This window comes from Culex pipiens, chromosome 3 (assembly GCF_016801865.2).
Source record: "Culex pipiens pallens isolate TS chromosome 3, TS_CPP_V2, whole genome shotgun sequence".
In the NCBI taxonomy this organism is placed as follows: domain Eukaryota; kingdom Metazoa; phylum Arthropoda; class Insecta; order Diptera; family Culicidae; genus Culex; species Culex pipiens.
In genome coordinates this window covers 89,127,307-89,143,393 of record NC_068939.1, presented here as the reverse complement: position 1 = coordinate 89,143,393, position 16,087 = coordinate 89,127,307, and the positions used below count along the sequence as shown (strand labels likewise).

The 16,087-nt window shown below is 38.0% G+C and overlaps 2 protein-coding genes across 7 annotated transcripts in view; both read left to right on the top strand.

Moving 5' to 3' along the window:
- Window positions 1–16,087, top strand: part of LOC120423769 (uncharacterized) — a 127,571-nt gene that overhangs the window by 52,367 nt on the left and 59,117 nt on the right. The gene's annotated exons all lie outside the window — the stretch shown is intronic.
- LOC120423771 (protein sneaky) lies at window positions 578–2,753 on the top strand. Its single transcript, XM_052709827.1, has 3 exons — window positions 578–818; window positions 882–1,602; window positions 1,660–2,753. The coding sequence occupies exons 1-3, from the start codon at window positions 593–595 to the stop codon at window positions 2,723–2,725; spliced, it is 2,013 nt and encodes a 670-aa protein (XP_052565787.1). The 5' UTR covers window positions 578–592; the 3' UTR covers window positions 2,726–2,753.

Here is a 16,087-nt window from a genome sequence, read left to right as displayed (position 1 = left end):
TGACAACCAAAAAATTCACTAAAAGTAAAAGTGTCTATTTAATATGTTAAACTGCCTTACCCAAAGCGTTCTCAGTCTCAGATGGTAGTCCCAGATGTCCCCTACAAGCTGTAGGTCGAACCGAGTTGATATCTGGATGGAACACTTTTTTATTTGAGTTTGAAAATTATGCACTTTTTTCACTAAAATGCCAATAACTCCCTTCAGATTTAACCAATTGGGATGCTTCTCCCTGCATTTTGTAGCATTTTTTAAGCCCTTTCAGATGCATTTTGAGTTTTGAAATTAAATTGAATTTTGCCTAAGTTAAAGCATTTTAAAGATTTTTGACGTTTTTGAACCTTCAAACTTTGTGTCCCGATTTGCCCCACTTCCCGTTGACCTAGAGTGCTCATATTTTGGCCAGGTGCTAGTTTTATATGTACAAGCAACCCCTGAAAATTTCAGGCAGATTGGTGAGGTCCAAACGACGTCCCATACAAAGGGGTATGCCCTGTTCGTGGACTCGATCTTAATGTTCAAGATGTAAAACAATCCAGCAAGCTTTGAAAAGTTCCACAAATATGTTTGAAATTGTTGTGCAAATGTGTCAATGCGACTTTTCAAAGATCACTTAACAAAACTTGCAACTTGGTTTCGCACTAATTTCCCAAGCTGTTGCAACGATAACCAAGGCACAAATCCAGTAATTCAAGGAGTGCTGTTCTATTTAGTTGGATTACTGCTAGGCGCGCTTTTCTGGAAATATGTCCTGGACAACATTGGCCTGCCGCTCAGTATTCATTTCGTTCTTGGACTTGGCATATCATTACTTTTAGGTAATTGTTGTGATATTAAATCCGCTTGATTTTAAATTAACCCAAAAATCGCTCTTATCAAAGGCTTTGGATGTGCCCTATCGACGCAATTCCGCTGCTTCAGTTTGCTGTGTCTGGTAGCATTCCTGGGAAAAGCCGGCCGAGGTCTGTTGAAGGCTGTCGTGTTCAGCTGCGTGTTGACGGGACCAATCAACAATATTTGCCTGAACGCCGGTGAGGTCGTTCGACTGTTTACCTGTTCGGCCGTTTTGATATACAATTTGAATCTGGCGAGAGTCGATCTGATGACAAAACCGTTCCAAGTTGCGTTGAATATTAGTAAGGACCACTTTATTCGGGAAGAGTTTGAGGTTCTGACGAACATTACCGAACCGATCAAGCTTGAAGTGGAAGGTGTTGTCGATGGTCGAATGAAACGCGAGACAGCGGCCGATTACCGGGAAAGCTACAAACGAAAGCTGAATGCTCGTTGCAGAGCTCAGCTGGACCATGTTCTTAAACGGTGCAAAGAAGCACTGAAAGAGGTCTACGATGAATGTCATCGAGTACTACCGATATTGGTGAGGTCCATGCTATGCTGGCCGTTAAAGATTGACAATATTTGCAGTACAGAACAGCTGTTTGGAAAAAGGGAAAATGTATGCTCCTCGGATCGTGTTGTCTATTCGAGGTTTGGCGAAGACTACATGAATCTGAAACGATCTGAGCGGAGTTTCGTTGAAGATCTTATGCAGATACAGATCACTTTTGAGATCTTTGACAAAGAACATCACGAAGGATACCTGTGGGTAATTTTGGTGATCTGCTTGTTATTTGGAATGTTAACGTTTTCGCTTTCCAGACAAGCTCAAGAAACCAGCAGGGAGGTTGTCCTGCAGTTCGAGCAGGAAAAGGAGAAAATTGATCTCACCGTTTATGTTCTGGAGAAGATGTTGGCGTTCGTGTTTATAAGGGTCATTGTGAGAGCCATGGTGTACCACCAGAACTACCTGAAAAAGATTGACTTCCAGAATCATTACATTGGCAAACACTTTTTGCGGATTGATTCACGCAGGAAACAAGCAGGAAAATTGGGAGTACTTCCTCTGCGTTACCTGGAGAGTCCTCACTACGTGGATTTGGACCTGGTGGAATGTTCTCGTACAGAGTTGAAAAGTATTCTGAGCTACTCGATATCTTTGATATTCATGATTATTGCCGTTACATTTTTCTTGTTGGTGGATAACGTATTTTACAAAACCTTGAACATTGTAGCGAAGAACGCCCAAGTGGAGTTCGAACAGCAGGGCTATCACGACGTCAACATTACCGTTATCGGATCGGGATTGATTGCCAAGATGTTGCGCCTATCGCTGGAAGGTTTTGAAACTCAGGCAAGGTTAAACACAACATCATCCATTGATCAGTGCCTTCCAAATCCTTCCAAACTATCATCGTGGATTATCGTGAAAATCTACCTACTCTTTCTGGCTATAGTGATACTAACCTGTTACGAAGCGATCATCAACCGATTGCGCAGGTTCATCTGTGCCAGGTTCTACCCAAAGCGTGAGAAACAACGAGTGCTGTATCTGTACAATCAACTCCTGAGAAGAAGGAAAGGATACTTCAAGTTTTTGCTGGACCGAATGCTGCAGACCCTTCGTCGGCGGAAGTACAGTGCGAGGCTGGACTTTTTGAACCGTTTGGTCTTCTACTACCCCACGTGCTTCCTTTGGATCAAATTGCTCCACCGGAAGTCCTGCAGTATATGTGAAGTCAAAAAGCCAAAACGGTTCCACGATTGTATCAGCTACAAGTGCTTCCTGACCTATTGTGATGAGTGCTGGCATGATTTGGACGAAACGTGCCCGATCTGCGCCGAAGATTCCAACCTTGCCCATGAAAACTGTGCTGCAGATCATTAGCTGTAAAAAAAATCAATCCAACATCCAACTCGAGCATCCGCATAAATTTCCCGACTCTACAATATCCACACGAGAGTTACCTCACTTCAATCAGCGCGCCGGAGAGCGCCACAAGATCCGACACTCCACTTAGCGCCTTCACTTTACTAGCCCATTAGAACAATTATGCTTAAAGCGATCCATCATATCTGGCGGACGGCCGCGACGCGGACTGCTCCGCTGAAGACGAGGTACCTAGTACACCTCTCCAAACCTCTTCCACAACCCCTTTTTCTAGCCCGATGAAGAGCTGCATCAGCGCCGCGGCAGTCGTCTGGTGGTCAATTTGCTTTTCCTTTTCGTGGGGGGCTTTTGTGTGAGGCCGCTGCGGAACCTGCAGGATGATGACCCTACAATCTCGCGTTGAAGGTCTCGGACAAGTATTGTGCGCCAACAGCAGGCAAGATTCTCTTCTCGCCGAGTTCCGCCGCGCATGGACGAGCGTACGTGAAGTGTAAATATATTTATGAGACTGTTTGTGTAAATTTCCGTTTTTTTTTTTCTTGTACGCGAACCTGCTGGGTTGTGGGGATCTTCTTGGCCGTTCAACGGGTTGTTAGTGAGATGTGGAGTTTTGTAAAGCTGACCAGACATTTTCACGGGTCCCCCACAGACCGTTATTATAAATAAAAAATTTCCACCCAAACCAATGATTGGACATGGTTCCTGGGACCATTCTGCACCTCTGGGCCGAGTTTCAAAATATTTGCCGGCAGAAATTTCGAATACGGTCAGTTTTAGTGTTTCGAGTAGAAATTAAGGGGAAATCACATGTAAAATGCGTAGGAAAAGATCAAAGTTTCAATGTTTTAACTCCAAAACATTACTGGTCATGGTTTTATATTGTATTAACATGTAGCAGAATGATATAAAAACGATTTACAGCACTGACTTGGCCGGATTAAGCCTAAGTTAAGTGACTTAAGTATATTTTTTTAACAAGTTTACACCTTAATATTTAAAAAAACTCCTACATCAAGGAATTTAAAGTCAAGGAAAACTAGATAGCACAAAAATACATTAAAATGGGGTGACTTTGAGCCAAGGGGTGACATTGTACCAATAAACGCATAAAGATTGCTTTGATAAGCTTGAATTTTATGTTAATTTATTTATTTGTAGACGGATTAATTTGGTCTATTTATGTTCCCACAAAGCAATTTGTTGATATTGCTACGCAAATCTGCTTATTCTGTTTGAATAAAGCCTGTTGATTTAAAATTTAATTAATTAAAATAAATTTAAAATCTCCTGGAATCCTCCAAATTTGAAAATTATGCTCACGTTTTTCAGTTCTGAATCAATTCCTTCTGAAATCAAATAAAACAATCAAAATATTAGGGAATCAAATTTTGTGACGTGGCAAGTTTGTGACATAGCAATTAGAATAAAATTGTTCTTTTTTGTTTTAAATCGTTTACAAATTTCAAACTTACGAATGAAATCCGGAGGTACTCTCCAGCTATCATTTAGCTCATATATTTTTGTTGTCCTGAGTAATGATTATACTTAGCAAAAGTTTAATGGCACAACTTCCCACAGGATTAATATTTCAAACCTGCCAATTATTTTTCAACATTGCAGTTATCATCATAAAATAAAAAAAGAATTACTTTTCATAATTGGATAACATAATGTTGATACACTCATAGTTAGGATTCAATAAAACATATTATTGATCATCAAGCACGTTCACTAATGATGTATTCATCAAAACAAATCCTACTTCTGCCCAATGTGAAAACACAATCAATCTTTTAACAAGCTTGGCATATCTTATGAAAACATGAAAACAGTACAGTTAAATATAAAATCAAATCAAATTGTTCGCTCTACAACATTACCAACCAAACTGGGGTGAGAGGCAACCACGTTTAACACTCTAACACTGAACCCGATATAGTCAAGTATGTACAGGCGATGTAAGTTTTCAATGTGACTTGTGTCCTAAAACTCTTGTCGGGGTCAAACGGTAAGACTTATGAAACTAAAGCTTTATCTATTTTATCTATTTTTTAAGTGTTTCGTACTTATTGAACTTTTTATGGCAGAGGACATAATCTAAGAACAATATTTGCAACGATTATTCTTTGCAATTCAAGCTTATCGAGCATGGTGTTAAGCTATCTGGCTATTATAAAATCGTAAAATTTGGCACAATGTCACCCCTTGGCTCAAAGTCACCCCATTTTAATGTATATTTGTGCTATCTAGTTTTCCTTGACTTTAAATTCCTTGATGTAGGAGTTTTTTTTTTAATATTAAGGTGTAAACTTGTAAAAAAATATACTTAAGTCACTTAACTTAGGCTTAATCCGGCCAAGTCAGTGCTGTAAATCGTTTTTATATCATTCTGCTACATGTTAATACAATATAAAACCATGACCAGTAATGTTTTGGAGTTAAAACATTGAAACTTTGACCTTTTCCTACGCATTTTACATGTGATTTCCCCTTAATTTCTACTCGAAACACTAAAACTGACCGTATTCGAAATTTCTGCCGGCAAATATTTTGAAACTCGGCCCAGAGGTGCAGAATGGTCCCAGGAACCATGTCCAATCATTGGTTTGGGTGGAAATTTTTTATTTATAATAACGGTCTGTGGGGGACCCGTGATTTTGGCATACTTAAGGTTGATAAAAATTAGCTAAACTGTTAGAACATTTGCTGTATATTTTTCCAACTTTTTGGACAACCCCACAATATCGTTTACAACAATCGGTTATGACTTTTAACCATCCTGGGGGAAAATGCCGGGACAAGAGAACAGTACAGCATGTTGTACAAATTAGCGTGACATTGACGAAATCTCTGGAGTACGCGTCTCTGGCCAAGGTGGATCCACACTCGCGGTAATGAAGTGCTTTATTGTTGTGTGAAAGAGCACGCTTTCCCTTGCCGGCTAAGTACTCGATTGGCTTCGGGCAGGCAGCGTTCCCACGCAATTTAGAGGTTGGCTAGGTTAGGTTTATTGTTGTTCATGTGTTAGCCCATGTTGGCCGAGGCATTTAAAAGCCGACAGGTGAGATTTTGGTAGAGTTTTCACCTGTTGGGAACATAAAAAAGTGAGTTTCTCCTCAAGATCATTCGATTGTCAAAATACAGATTAGAATCCAATTACGTATGTTTTGGTATTGGCCATAAACCCTAGTAAAGAAAATCGCTTGAGTGACCCCTTACATCTTGAACACAGGGTCATCAACCGCGGAGGCAGACATGCGGTCTTGTTATAGTGCAAATCAGGACGCCAAGAAGATATGCTCTTGTGGCTTCCGGTCCAACTTGAGGTACGCATCGCCGTACCGCTGATTACTTACGGTTCTCTCCAGAAGTGGTACCACCACCGCGCAGCAGAGGGTAAAGTTCCGACCTGCTCGCCCATTCATATCTGGGTGGTGTGATCAGTATCTGTTTTTAAATGTAAATTAAGATACAGGCGTTACTGTTCTCCGTACGGAAACAAATGGCCAGAGTGGAAGAAGACGCATCAACCACTACTTGTTTTCCATTGCCCGGTCCCGGATTGTTCCAGGGAAGTACCACACAGTGGTCCGGTGGTTTGTCTTTGACTGCTTCACAAGTACACGCTCGCGCACGAGAATCAACCGCTGAAGCACATAACACTTCCTAGAACGAGCCGAACACACGATGGACATAAATATGGAAGCCTCGGTAGAAGAGCCAGACATAAATCAGTCTGTGCGAGCTGGGACCCGAGCAGATGGAAATACTGGAAATGTTCAAATTGTATTTTTGTCAGAAGAAGTTTTGTTATTGGAGAACTCTTTTTAGATATTATAACAACAATATAAGTTGCAAGAAATTCCAATTGCAGAGAAAAACTAAATTAATTAAGGGTTGTGCAAAATGTATTGGCAACACAGAAAAAAATTAATCTTGTTATGCTGAGATCTGTTTCGCTGTAGGTATTAAATAATTGTGTTATTATATAATATTGACATATAATCATTTCACCTGATTTGTGAATCATCTGAATGTTTGAATAAACATGTATGCAACAAACTTGATAAAATAAGTCAGGATTCTACAAGCAATTAACAATTAAAAATTACTTTCAAATAATTTTTTTTTGCTTGTTTTAAGTCTCAGTTTTATACTAAAACAACAAAAAAAAACTCTACATTTTTAAAGTTGATGTCAGTAAACGATTCAGTTTCGTCAACGTATGATAGATTTGGGCTCTCTGAACACGCTTCAATCGACAGAATGTTAGTGAATAATAAATAAAAACTAACTTAATCCACCTATGTGGTTGATACCATCCTCACTTTTTACCAAAAATGGGTAATATGAGTGGTTTCAGCTTTTTTTTAGATCCAGAAAAAAAGAACACAATATATAACTTATGTGGTAATAACTCGATACAGGGTTGTCAGTTCTTCAATGTGGACTCATTGGTCAGTTGGTCAGTTCTTCTTTGGACTCATTGGAAAGTCCTTTCAATTACCTAACCAACGATTGGTCGGATGATGGATCCGGACATAGTTTACATACATTTAAGTGAGATCCGGGTATTTGTGAAATCACATTTTTATACATAACTTTTGAACTACTTATCGAAACTTCAAACAATTCAATAGCGATGTATGGGACCCTAAACCAAGTCGAATGCAACTGGTTCGATCAAAATCGGTTCAGCCAGTGCTGAGAAAACTCAGTGAGAATTTTGGTCACATACATACATACACACACACATACACACACATACACACACATACACACACATACACACACATACACACACACATACACACACACATACACACACACACATACATTTGGACGGCGCTGGGGACGAAGCGAAATCGAGCGCTGCTCGACAGAACGCAGAGACTGATGGCCATGCGGGTTGCAAGCGCGTACAGGACCATTTCGTCGGAAGCGGTTGGCGTTATAGCCGGAATGATCCCCATCGGCATCACACTGGAGGAGGACACCGTGCGCTACACCCGGAGAGGCACGAGAGGTATCCGGGAAGCTGCGAAAGCCGAATCGCTGGCAAGGTGGCAACGTGAGTGGGACACCACGGAGAAAGGCAGATGGACGCATCGGCTTATCCCGTCCGTATCCACGTGGGTGAGCAGAAGGCATGGAGAGGTCACCTTCCACCTCACACAGTTCCTGTCGGGCCATGGCTGCTTCAGGAAGTACCTGCACAGGTTCGGACATGCAGAGTCTCCGCTCTGTCCGGACTGCGTCGATTGCGAGGAAACACCGGAGCACGTGGTGTTCAGCTGCCCTCGCTTCGAGGCAGCGCGAAGCGAAATGCTGGCCATTATCGGAGCAGACACCAGCCCGGATAATGTGGTGCGAAGAATGTGCAGCGACATCGCCAAGTGGAATGCGGTCGTCGGAGCGGTGACGCAGATCACTTCGGCTCTCCAACGGAAATGGAGAGACGACCAGAGGAGGAACGACTAGAAGCCTAGTCGAAAACCCACGAGTGTGGCTGTGAAGGAGAGCACGTTATGACGGTTGGCTCTACCAAATCGGTACACGTCTCGATGGTCCAAGGAGAGGGCTGCATATGACTAACCGATCAAAAGCAACGCGATTCTTGGGCGCGGTTAAACCCTCGCATGGACTCATATGTATGTAGAACAGGAAATGGTTCTAGCACCCGGCATGGATCCTGTAAGTAGACTAGTGCAGAAAATGCAACGCCTCCCCCCGAAGTTATACCGAAAGGTGGTCCCGGGGGGAAAAGGGCACGGCGTTCAAGGACTGGTTTAGTGGGTCGGGAAAACTCTTTTGGTTTTCCCAACCCCACACTACCTGAGAAATGAATTCTCAGGTGTCTGATAGCAGATTCCGACCTTGTAAAAAAAAAAAAAAAAAAAAAAAAAAAAAAAAAAAAAAAAAAAAAAAAAAAAAAAAAACACACACACATACATTTGTTCAGTTTTCGATTCTGAGTCGATATGTATACATGAAGGTGGGTCTAGGACAGGGGTGCTCAAAGTTTTTGGAGGCCGGGCCAAATTTGAAGCTCAAATGAGCTTGCGGGCCAAATTTACAAAAAAAAGTTTATTAAAAAAATTAAATTACGTTATTTTAATTTAAAAGATTTAATTTCTGTTATTTAAAAAAAAATCAATTAAAAATGATACAAACTACAAAATAACGGTTTTCTATCGGTATTGTTGATTTTATTGCTTCAGGTATTTGAAAAAAAAGTTTTTAGATGAATGTACTTGTGTTTTCCAAAAAAAAAATAAAGTTTTGTTTTTATATTTCGAAAATGGTGACATTACATGTTGAACAATTCATCTAAAGGCGTAATTTTATCTATAAGTTAAGTGTGGCTAATGAAAAATCGTTGAGAGCCAGAATTTCAACATTTCAATGAAAAAAAATGTAAGAAAATGTTTTAATCTTCCGTATAGTTAAACTGCAATCATTATTTCTACAAAAAAAAAGATTCGACAGAAAAAAAACATTTTAGCGAGAAAAAAACTATTTATTTCAACGAAAATTCACTAAAATTCAAATTATTTTTAATAAACCCAAACATGCTCAAATGATTCTAAATGCAAAGGGATGCATATTTAATTTATTTCAGCTGATTGCACTTATATTTCATTTTTTCTTTGTAGTTTCTTGAAAATATATTTTTGCTCCTTGTTTTTCGAGCCATTTTTTTTATAATGGTGGAGGGGTGGGTTGATCAACGAAAGCTTTGTAAAATATTTTCAACAAACTTGATCTTCCGATCAGGGTTGCCAGATAAATCTGGGAATGCCAGATTTTTCAAGTGTCACCCTGACTGAAAAGTCCGTCAGACGTCCGTCGTTTGTCGTCCGTGCAATCGTACGACGTCGCACGACAATGTCGTGAGCAATTCTCTACCAAAACCGGAAATGGATTTTATTTGTATTTTTTTATTTGGCTCAAACTTTGTGGGGGCCTTCCCTATGACCAAAGAAGCCATTTTGCATCATTAGTTTGTCCATATCAATTTCCATACAAATTTGGCAGCTGTTCATACAAAAATGGTACGTAAATATTCGAAAATCTGTAACTTTTGAAGGAATTTTTTGATCAATTTGGTGTCTTCGGCAAAGTTGTAGGTATTGTTAAGGACTATTTAGAAAAAAATAGGTACACGGAAAAAAAAATTTCCCGATTTTTTTATTAACTTTTTTTTCACAAAAACTCAAATTCCCAAAATACGTATTTTTTGATTTTCGAGATTTTTTTATATGTTTTAGGGGACAAAAATCCGCAACTTTTGAGCTATAGAGAAACATGGTCAAAAAATCTGCCGCCGAGTTATGATTTTTTGAAAAACTGGTGATTTTTGGAAAAAATTGAAATTTCATACATAAAATTTTTTTGACCTCATTTTTTTATGCAAAATTGAATTTGCCATCGAAAATTACTTTACAGATTTTTTGATAAAGGGCCCCGTTTTCAAGATATAGCCACCGAAAGTTTGATTTCAGCGAAATATTTGCAGTTTTTCGATTTTTAAAAATAGTGACCATGAGTGACCATTTCTAAAAATATTTTTTTTGAAAAGTTCAGAAAATTTGCTATAAAATTGTCTAAGTGACATCGAAGATTGGACCTCTGGTTGTTGAGATACAGCGGCTTAAAGAAAAAGAAACACGAAAATTGAAGTTTTCTACGTCTCACCCAAACAGCCCACGATTTTCTAATGACGATATCTCAGCAATTAATGGTTCAATTTTCAATGTTAATACATGAAACATTCGTGAAATTTTCCGATCTTTTCGAAAAAAATATTTTGAAAATTTTTAAATCAAGACTAACATTTCAAATGGGCATAATATTCAATGTTTGGCCCTTTTAAAATGTTAGTCTTGATTTAATTTTTTTCAAAATATTTTTTTCGAAAAGATCGGAAATTTTCACGAATGTTTCATGTATTAACACTGAAAATTGAACCATTAGTTGCTGAGATATCGTCATTAGAAAATCGTGGGCTGTTTGGGTGAGACTTAGAAAACTTCAATTTTCGTGTTTCTTTTTCTTTAAGCCGCTGTATCTCAACAACCAGAGGTCCAATCTTCGATGTCTCTTAGACAATTTTATAGCAAATTTTCTGAACTTTTCAAAAAAAATATTTTTAGAAATGGTCACTCATGGTCACTATTTTTAAAAATCGAAAAACTGCAAATATTTCGCTGAAATGAAACTTTCGGTGGCTATATCTTGAAAACGGGGCCCTTTATCAAAAAATCTGTAAAGTAATTTTCGATTGCAAATTCAATTTTGCATAAAAAAATGAGGTCAAAAAAATTTTATGTATGAAATTTCGATTTTTTCCAAAAATCACCAGTTTTTCAAAAAATCATAACTCGGCGGCAGATTTTTTGACCATGTTTCTCTATAGCTCAAAAGTTGCGGATTTTTGTCCCCTAAAACATATCAAAAAATCTCGAAAATCAAAAAATACGTATTTTGGGAATTTGAGTTTTTGTAAAAAAAAAGTTAATAAAAAAATCGGGAAATTTTTTTTTCCGTGTACCTATTTTTTTCTAAATAGTCCTTAACAATACCTACAACTTTGCCGAAGACACCAAATTGATCAAAAAATTTCTTCAAAAGTTACAGATTTTCGAATATTTACGTACCATTTTTGTATGAACAGCTGCCAAATTTGTATGGAAATTTATAAGGACAAACTAATGATGCAAAATGGCTTCTTTGGTCATAGGGAAGGCCCCCACAAAGTTTGAGCCAAATCAAAAAATACAAAAAATAAAAATGGTCGAAATCGGCCGGTTTTGTAGAGAATTGCTCTCGTGCGACTTTCACGCGAATGTCATACGTTTTTGCACCAAAATGTCGTAATTGTAGCCAGAATAAAAATTCACTCTTCTTTGTGCCAGTTATTGACAGATTTTGCCAGATTTTTCACTTTGTACCCATTTCGCCCATTTTTTGATTAAAATGAACAAATTTAACTGAAAATCAAAAAAAGTTAGAATATCATTTTCTTAAATAAATGGTAAATCCAACATTTTTGAAAAAATATAATCAGTTAAATCATCTAAATTCTACAAACTTTTGAATGAATCCATATCCTCCCGCCCCTGCACTATCTAGAATTGCTAGATTTTCGTCTGCCAGATTTTTCAAATTTTAACCTGGTAACCCTGCCTCCGATTTCCACAATTTGTCTGCCTGAATCAGTTGGTAGTCAATCAGATTCATTATCTAACTGTAATGAGTTCGAATCCCAAAGGAAGTGCACTGTAAGGATCATTATGACTTGCAAATTAATAGAGAAAACTTATATTTTTGCAACTATTACAGAATTCAACCTGAGTCAAACATGAACGTTTTTTTTAATATTTCTAAAAATGTTTGATGAAAGTTTTGACGATATTTACTAGTTTCACTCACATTGAAACGTGTGAAATTGTTTTAATTATAAAATATTTTGAACAAATTATTTGTATCCTAAAGTGGGGATCAAAATATTGATAAATCATAAGTTTTTTTTAATAACAAAAACTTAAAAAGATTAGCATATAAAAGTTTAAAATAAACCTTAATTTTGAAAAAGTAAAAAATCACTTTACAAGTGGTCAACGGGCCATTTTACATGATCATTCAAAATGGGTCCGCGGGCCACAAAATATCACCTCGCGGGCCACGTTTGGCCCGCGGGCCATACTTTGGTCACCCCTGGTCTAGGAGCTTTTAATATAAAGTTCTTTTTCAGAGCAGGATTATAGCCTTACCTCAGTGAGGAAGGCAAAATGCAGTGACAGTATATTACTTAACTAGTATTAATATGTTATCACCTAACGTTCCGCAACTAAAAACTGCAAATTTGGTTAATTTAAAAAAAACTTCAAAATAGCTATTTTGTATACTTGCGACAATTTCGTACTGCTCGGGCAGCTGTTGCTCATACCACATAAATTATTAGGCGGCTATTGCGTTCAACTTGGGTAAACACACACTATACTTCTTCGTAACGATGGTAAAATCATTCATAACAGCACATTTACGAGCTGGTAGCCCAGCACAGCTTAACAAACCGACAATGAAGAACGCATTCGCACCTAGCTCATAGCTAATACGCGCCCGGACACATGGCTAACTCGAGAATTCTGACTACATTCGCAGAACCACCACAATACGCAGTTTCCCAACATTTTCCCAGAACTCACATCGCTCTTCCTGGAGGCAATCTGATCATCCCACGTCAGGCAGGGAGGAAGGGGGAGGTTCTTCCTCCAGCGGCGGTTATTAAGCCATTAGACGACAACAATGGTCGTATCATTCCGTAAGACCTTGACGCGCGCGATGTACTCACATTTGCAATGGGTTTGAACCATTAATCACTAGTCTCTGCTGAAGTTCTTCCCGTCCTAGGGTCGTTTGGGAAAGATCATTCTGTAGACTGGCAGTCCCCGGTTGTCATTTCTCATTTTCATCGCGCAAAAGATCAGCAAAATGGCAACCGCCCCGTGCGCGTGCAGATAATGATTTAATTATGCCGAGACTTCAAACGACATGACGGATGAAGTGAGGGTTCGCGGCTTGGAGCGTAAAAGATCTGGCGCTCTGTCGGAAGAAACGAAAATGGAAAGTGTGTGTGTGTTTGTGTGTTTTCTCTGTTCAGCCTAGAATTCCAGGCTGGCACAGAAGAAACCGTGACTACCAGCCAAGGGGCTAGTGAAGATCATGAGTTTTTTTGCTACTGGATTGAGATGTCAAGAATTTGAAGAGCTGCCTGAGGTTGTATTTAAACCATCTACACCAGATGGGTTCTCAGGTAAAGTGAGTTTGGCTTAATTATTGACATGTCGATGATGAACCACTATAACTGGAGGCATTCCGCACATCAAACATTTTTATTAGCTCTACAGCTCAATGGGTTCACTTTTTGTACGTTAAATCAAGTTGCATTCGATCCGGTTTGGTGCCCCATACTGCGCTATTGAATTGTTTGAAGATCCGATAAATAGTTCAAAAGTTACGTATAAAAAAGTGGCAGAGTTGCGAATCGGGTGCTGGAATTTTGATGCCGGTTCTCACTTAAATGTATGTAAACTATTTCCGGATCCATCATCCAACCCATCGTTGGTTAGGTAATGAGTAGGGCTAGTGATTTTTCGCGATTTCACGGAAGCTTTGCCCCAGGCCGTGAAATTTGGTAAATACCGCGGAATGCTGCGAAATTTGAAATACTAAATTTTTAAAATTCAGTGCATATCAGTTTTGATTTATTCCATTCAGACATTTCACATTTTTTTCAACAAGCATTCTGGAAGCAGTTTCCAAATAAAAAGAGTTGCGTGCCAAATTTGAAACTATTTTTTGAATATATTGTTCATTACAATATTTTATGAAATGCCTTACGAATGCAGTTAATTGATTGTACATTTCCAGCAAAATTTCTTTAGTCCAAAAAATCCAAAAGGAATGTAAAAGAATGTTATTCAAAACATCAACAAGGGAAAGCGCAAAGCAGATTTTTATTTAAAAATCCTCCCAAAAAAATCAGATTTATTAAGCATTTTGCAATCTATTCTAATTTTCTGGAAAATTTATCAATAAAAGTAAAAAAAAACAGCTTTTAATGAATTTTCGCGAAACCTTTTTGAAATGGGTAATTCTCCGCCAACTCACACAGCAGTTGCCCCGACCCCTCATCGATTTGCGTGAAACTTTGTCCTAAGGGGTAACTTTTGTCCCTGATCACGAATCCGAGGTCCGTTTTTTGATATCTCGTAACGGAGGGGCGGTACGACCCCTTCCATTTTTGAACATGCGAAAAAAGAGGTGTTTTTCAATAATTTGCAGCCTGAAACGGTGATGAGATAGAAATTTGGTGTCAAAGGGACTTTTATGTAAAATTAGACGCCCGATTTGATGGCGTACTCAGAATTCCGAAAAAACGTATTTTTCATCGAAAAAAACACTAAAAAAGTTTTAAAAATTCTCCCATTTTCCGTTACTCGACTGTAAAAATTTTTGGAACATGTCATTTTATGGGAAATTTAATGTACTTTTCGAATCTACATTGTCCCAGAAGGGTCATTTTTTCATTTAGAAGAAAAATTTTCATTTTAAAATTTCGTGTTTTTTCTAACTTTGCAGGGTTATTTTTTAGAGTGTAACAATGTTCTACAAAGTTGTAGAGCAGACAATAACAAAAATTTTGATATATAGACATAAGGGGTTTGCTTATAAACATCACGAGTTATCGCGATTTTACGAAAAAAAGTTTTGAAAAAGTTGGTCGTCATCGATCATGGCCGTTCATGGTCACCCGCGACAGACACGGACGACGAAACAAAGAGAAACGCAAAAAGTAACATTTTCAAAACTTTTTTTCGTAAAATCGCGATAACTTGTGATGTATATAAGCAAACCCCTTATGTCTATATATCAAAATTTTTGTAATTGTCTGCTCTACAACTTTGTAGAACATTGTTACACTCTAAAAAATAACCCTGCAAAGTTAGAAAAAACACGAAATTTTAAAATGAAAAAATTTCTTCTAAATGAAAAAATGACCCTTCTGGGACAATGTAGATTCGAAAAGTACATTAAATTTCCCATAAAATAACATGTTCCAAAATTTTTTACAGTCGAGTAACGGAAAATGGGAGAATTTTTAAAACTTTTTTAGTGTTTTTTTCGATGAAAAATACGTTTTTTCGGAATTCTGAGTATGCCATCAAATCGGGCGTCTAATTTTACATAAAAGTCCCTTTGACACCAAATTTCTATCTCATCACCGTTTCAGGCTGCAAATTATTGAAAAACAACTCTTTTTTCGCATGTTCAAAAATGGAAGGGGTCGTACCGCCCCTCCGTCACGAGATATCAAAAAACGGACCTCGGATTCGTGATCAGGGACAAAAGTTACCCCTTAGGACAAAGTTTCACGCAAATCGAAGAGGGGTCGGGGCAACTTTTCCCGATTTCGTGTGAGTTGGTAGAGAATTACCCAAATACATTAATTTCTTTTATGCTGAAATTTACAAAAACACACAAAATTTTACTAAACCTTTTTGATATATTTTAAATTAAATTTCTTAAATCTAAGTAGATTTAAAATCTCAGAATTATTTAATTGGAAACTTTTTTTGTTCTATAAATAATTTGCGTCATGAGGTTTTACTTTTTATCTTAATCTACTGCTGACTTTTATGACCCTTTTCTGTGCATTTTTATGTAAAAAACACATTTTTGCGATTATTTTAAGCAAATTTTAGAATACCGTGAAATTGTCGTGAAATTCCTCACTTTTAAAATTGGCATGCCGCGAAATTTGGATTTATAGGCCGTGAAAAATCACTAGCC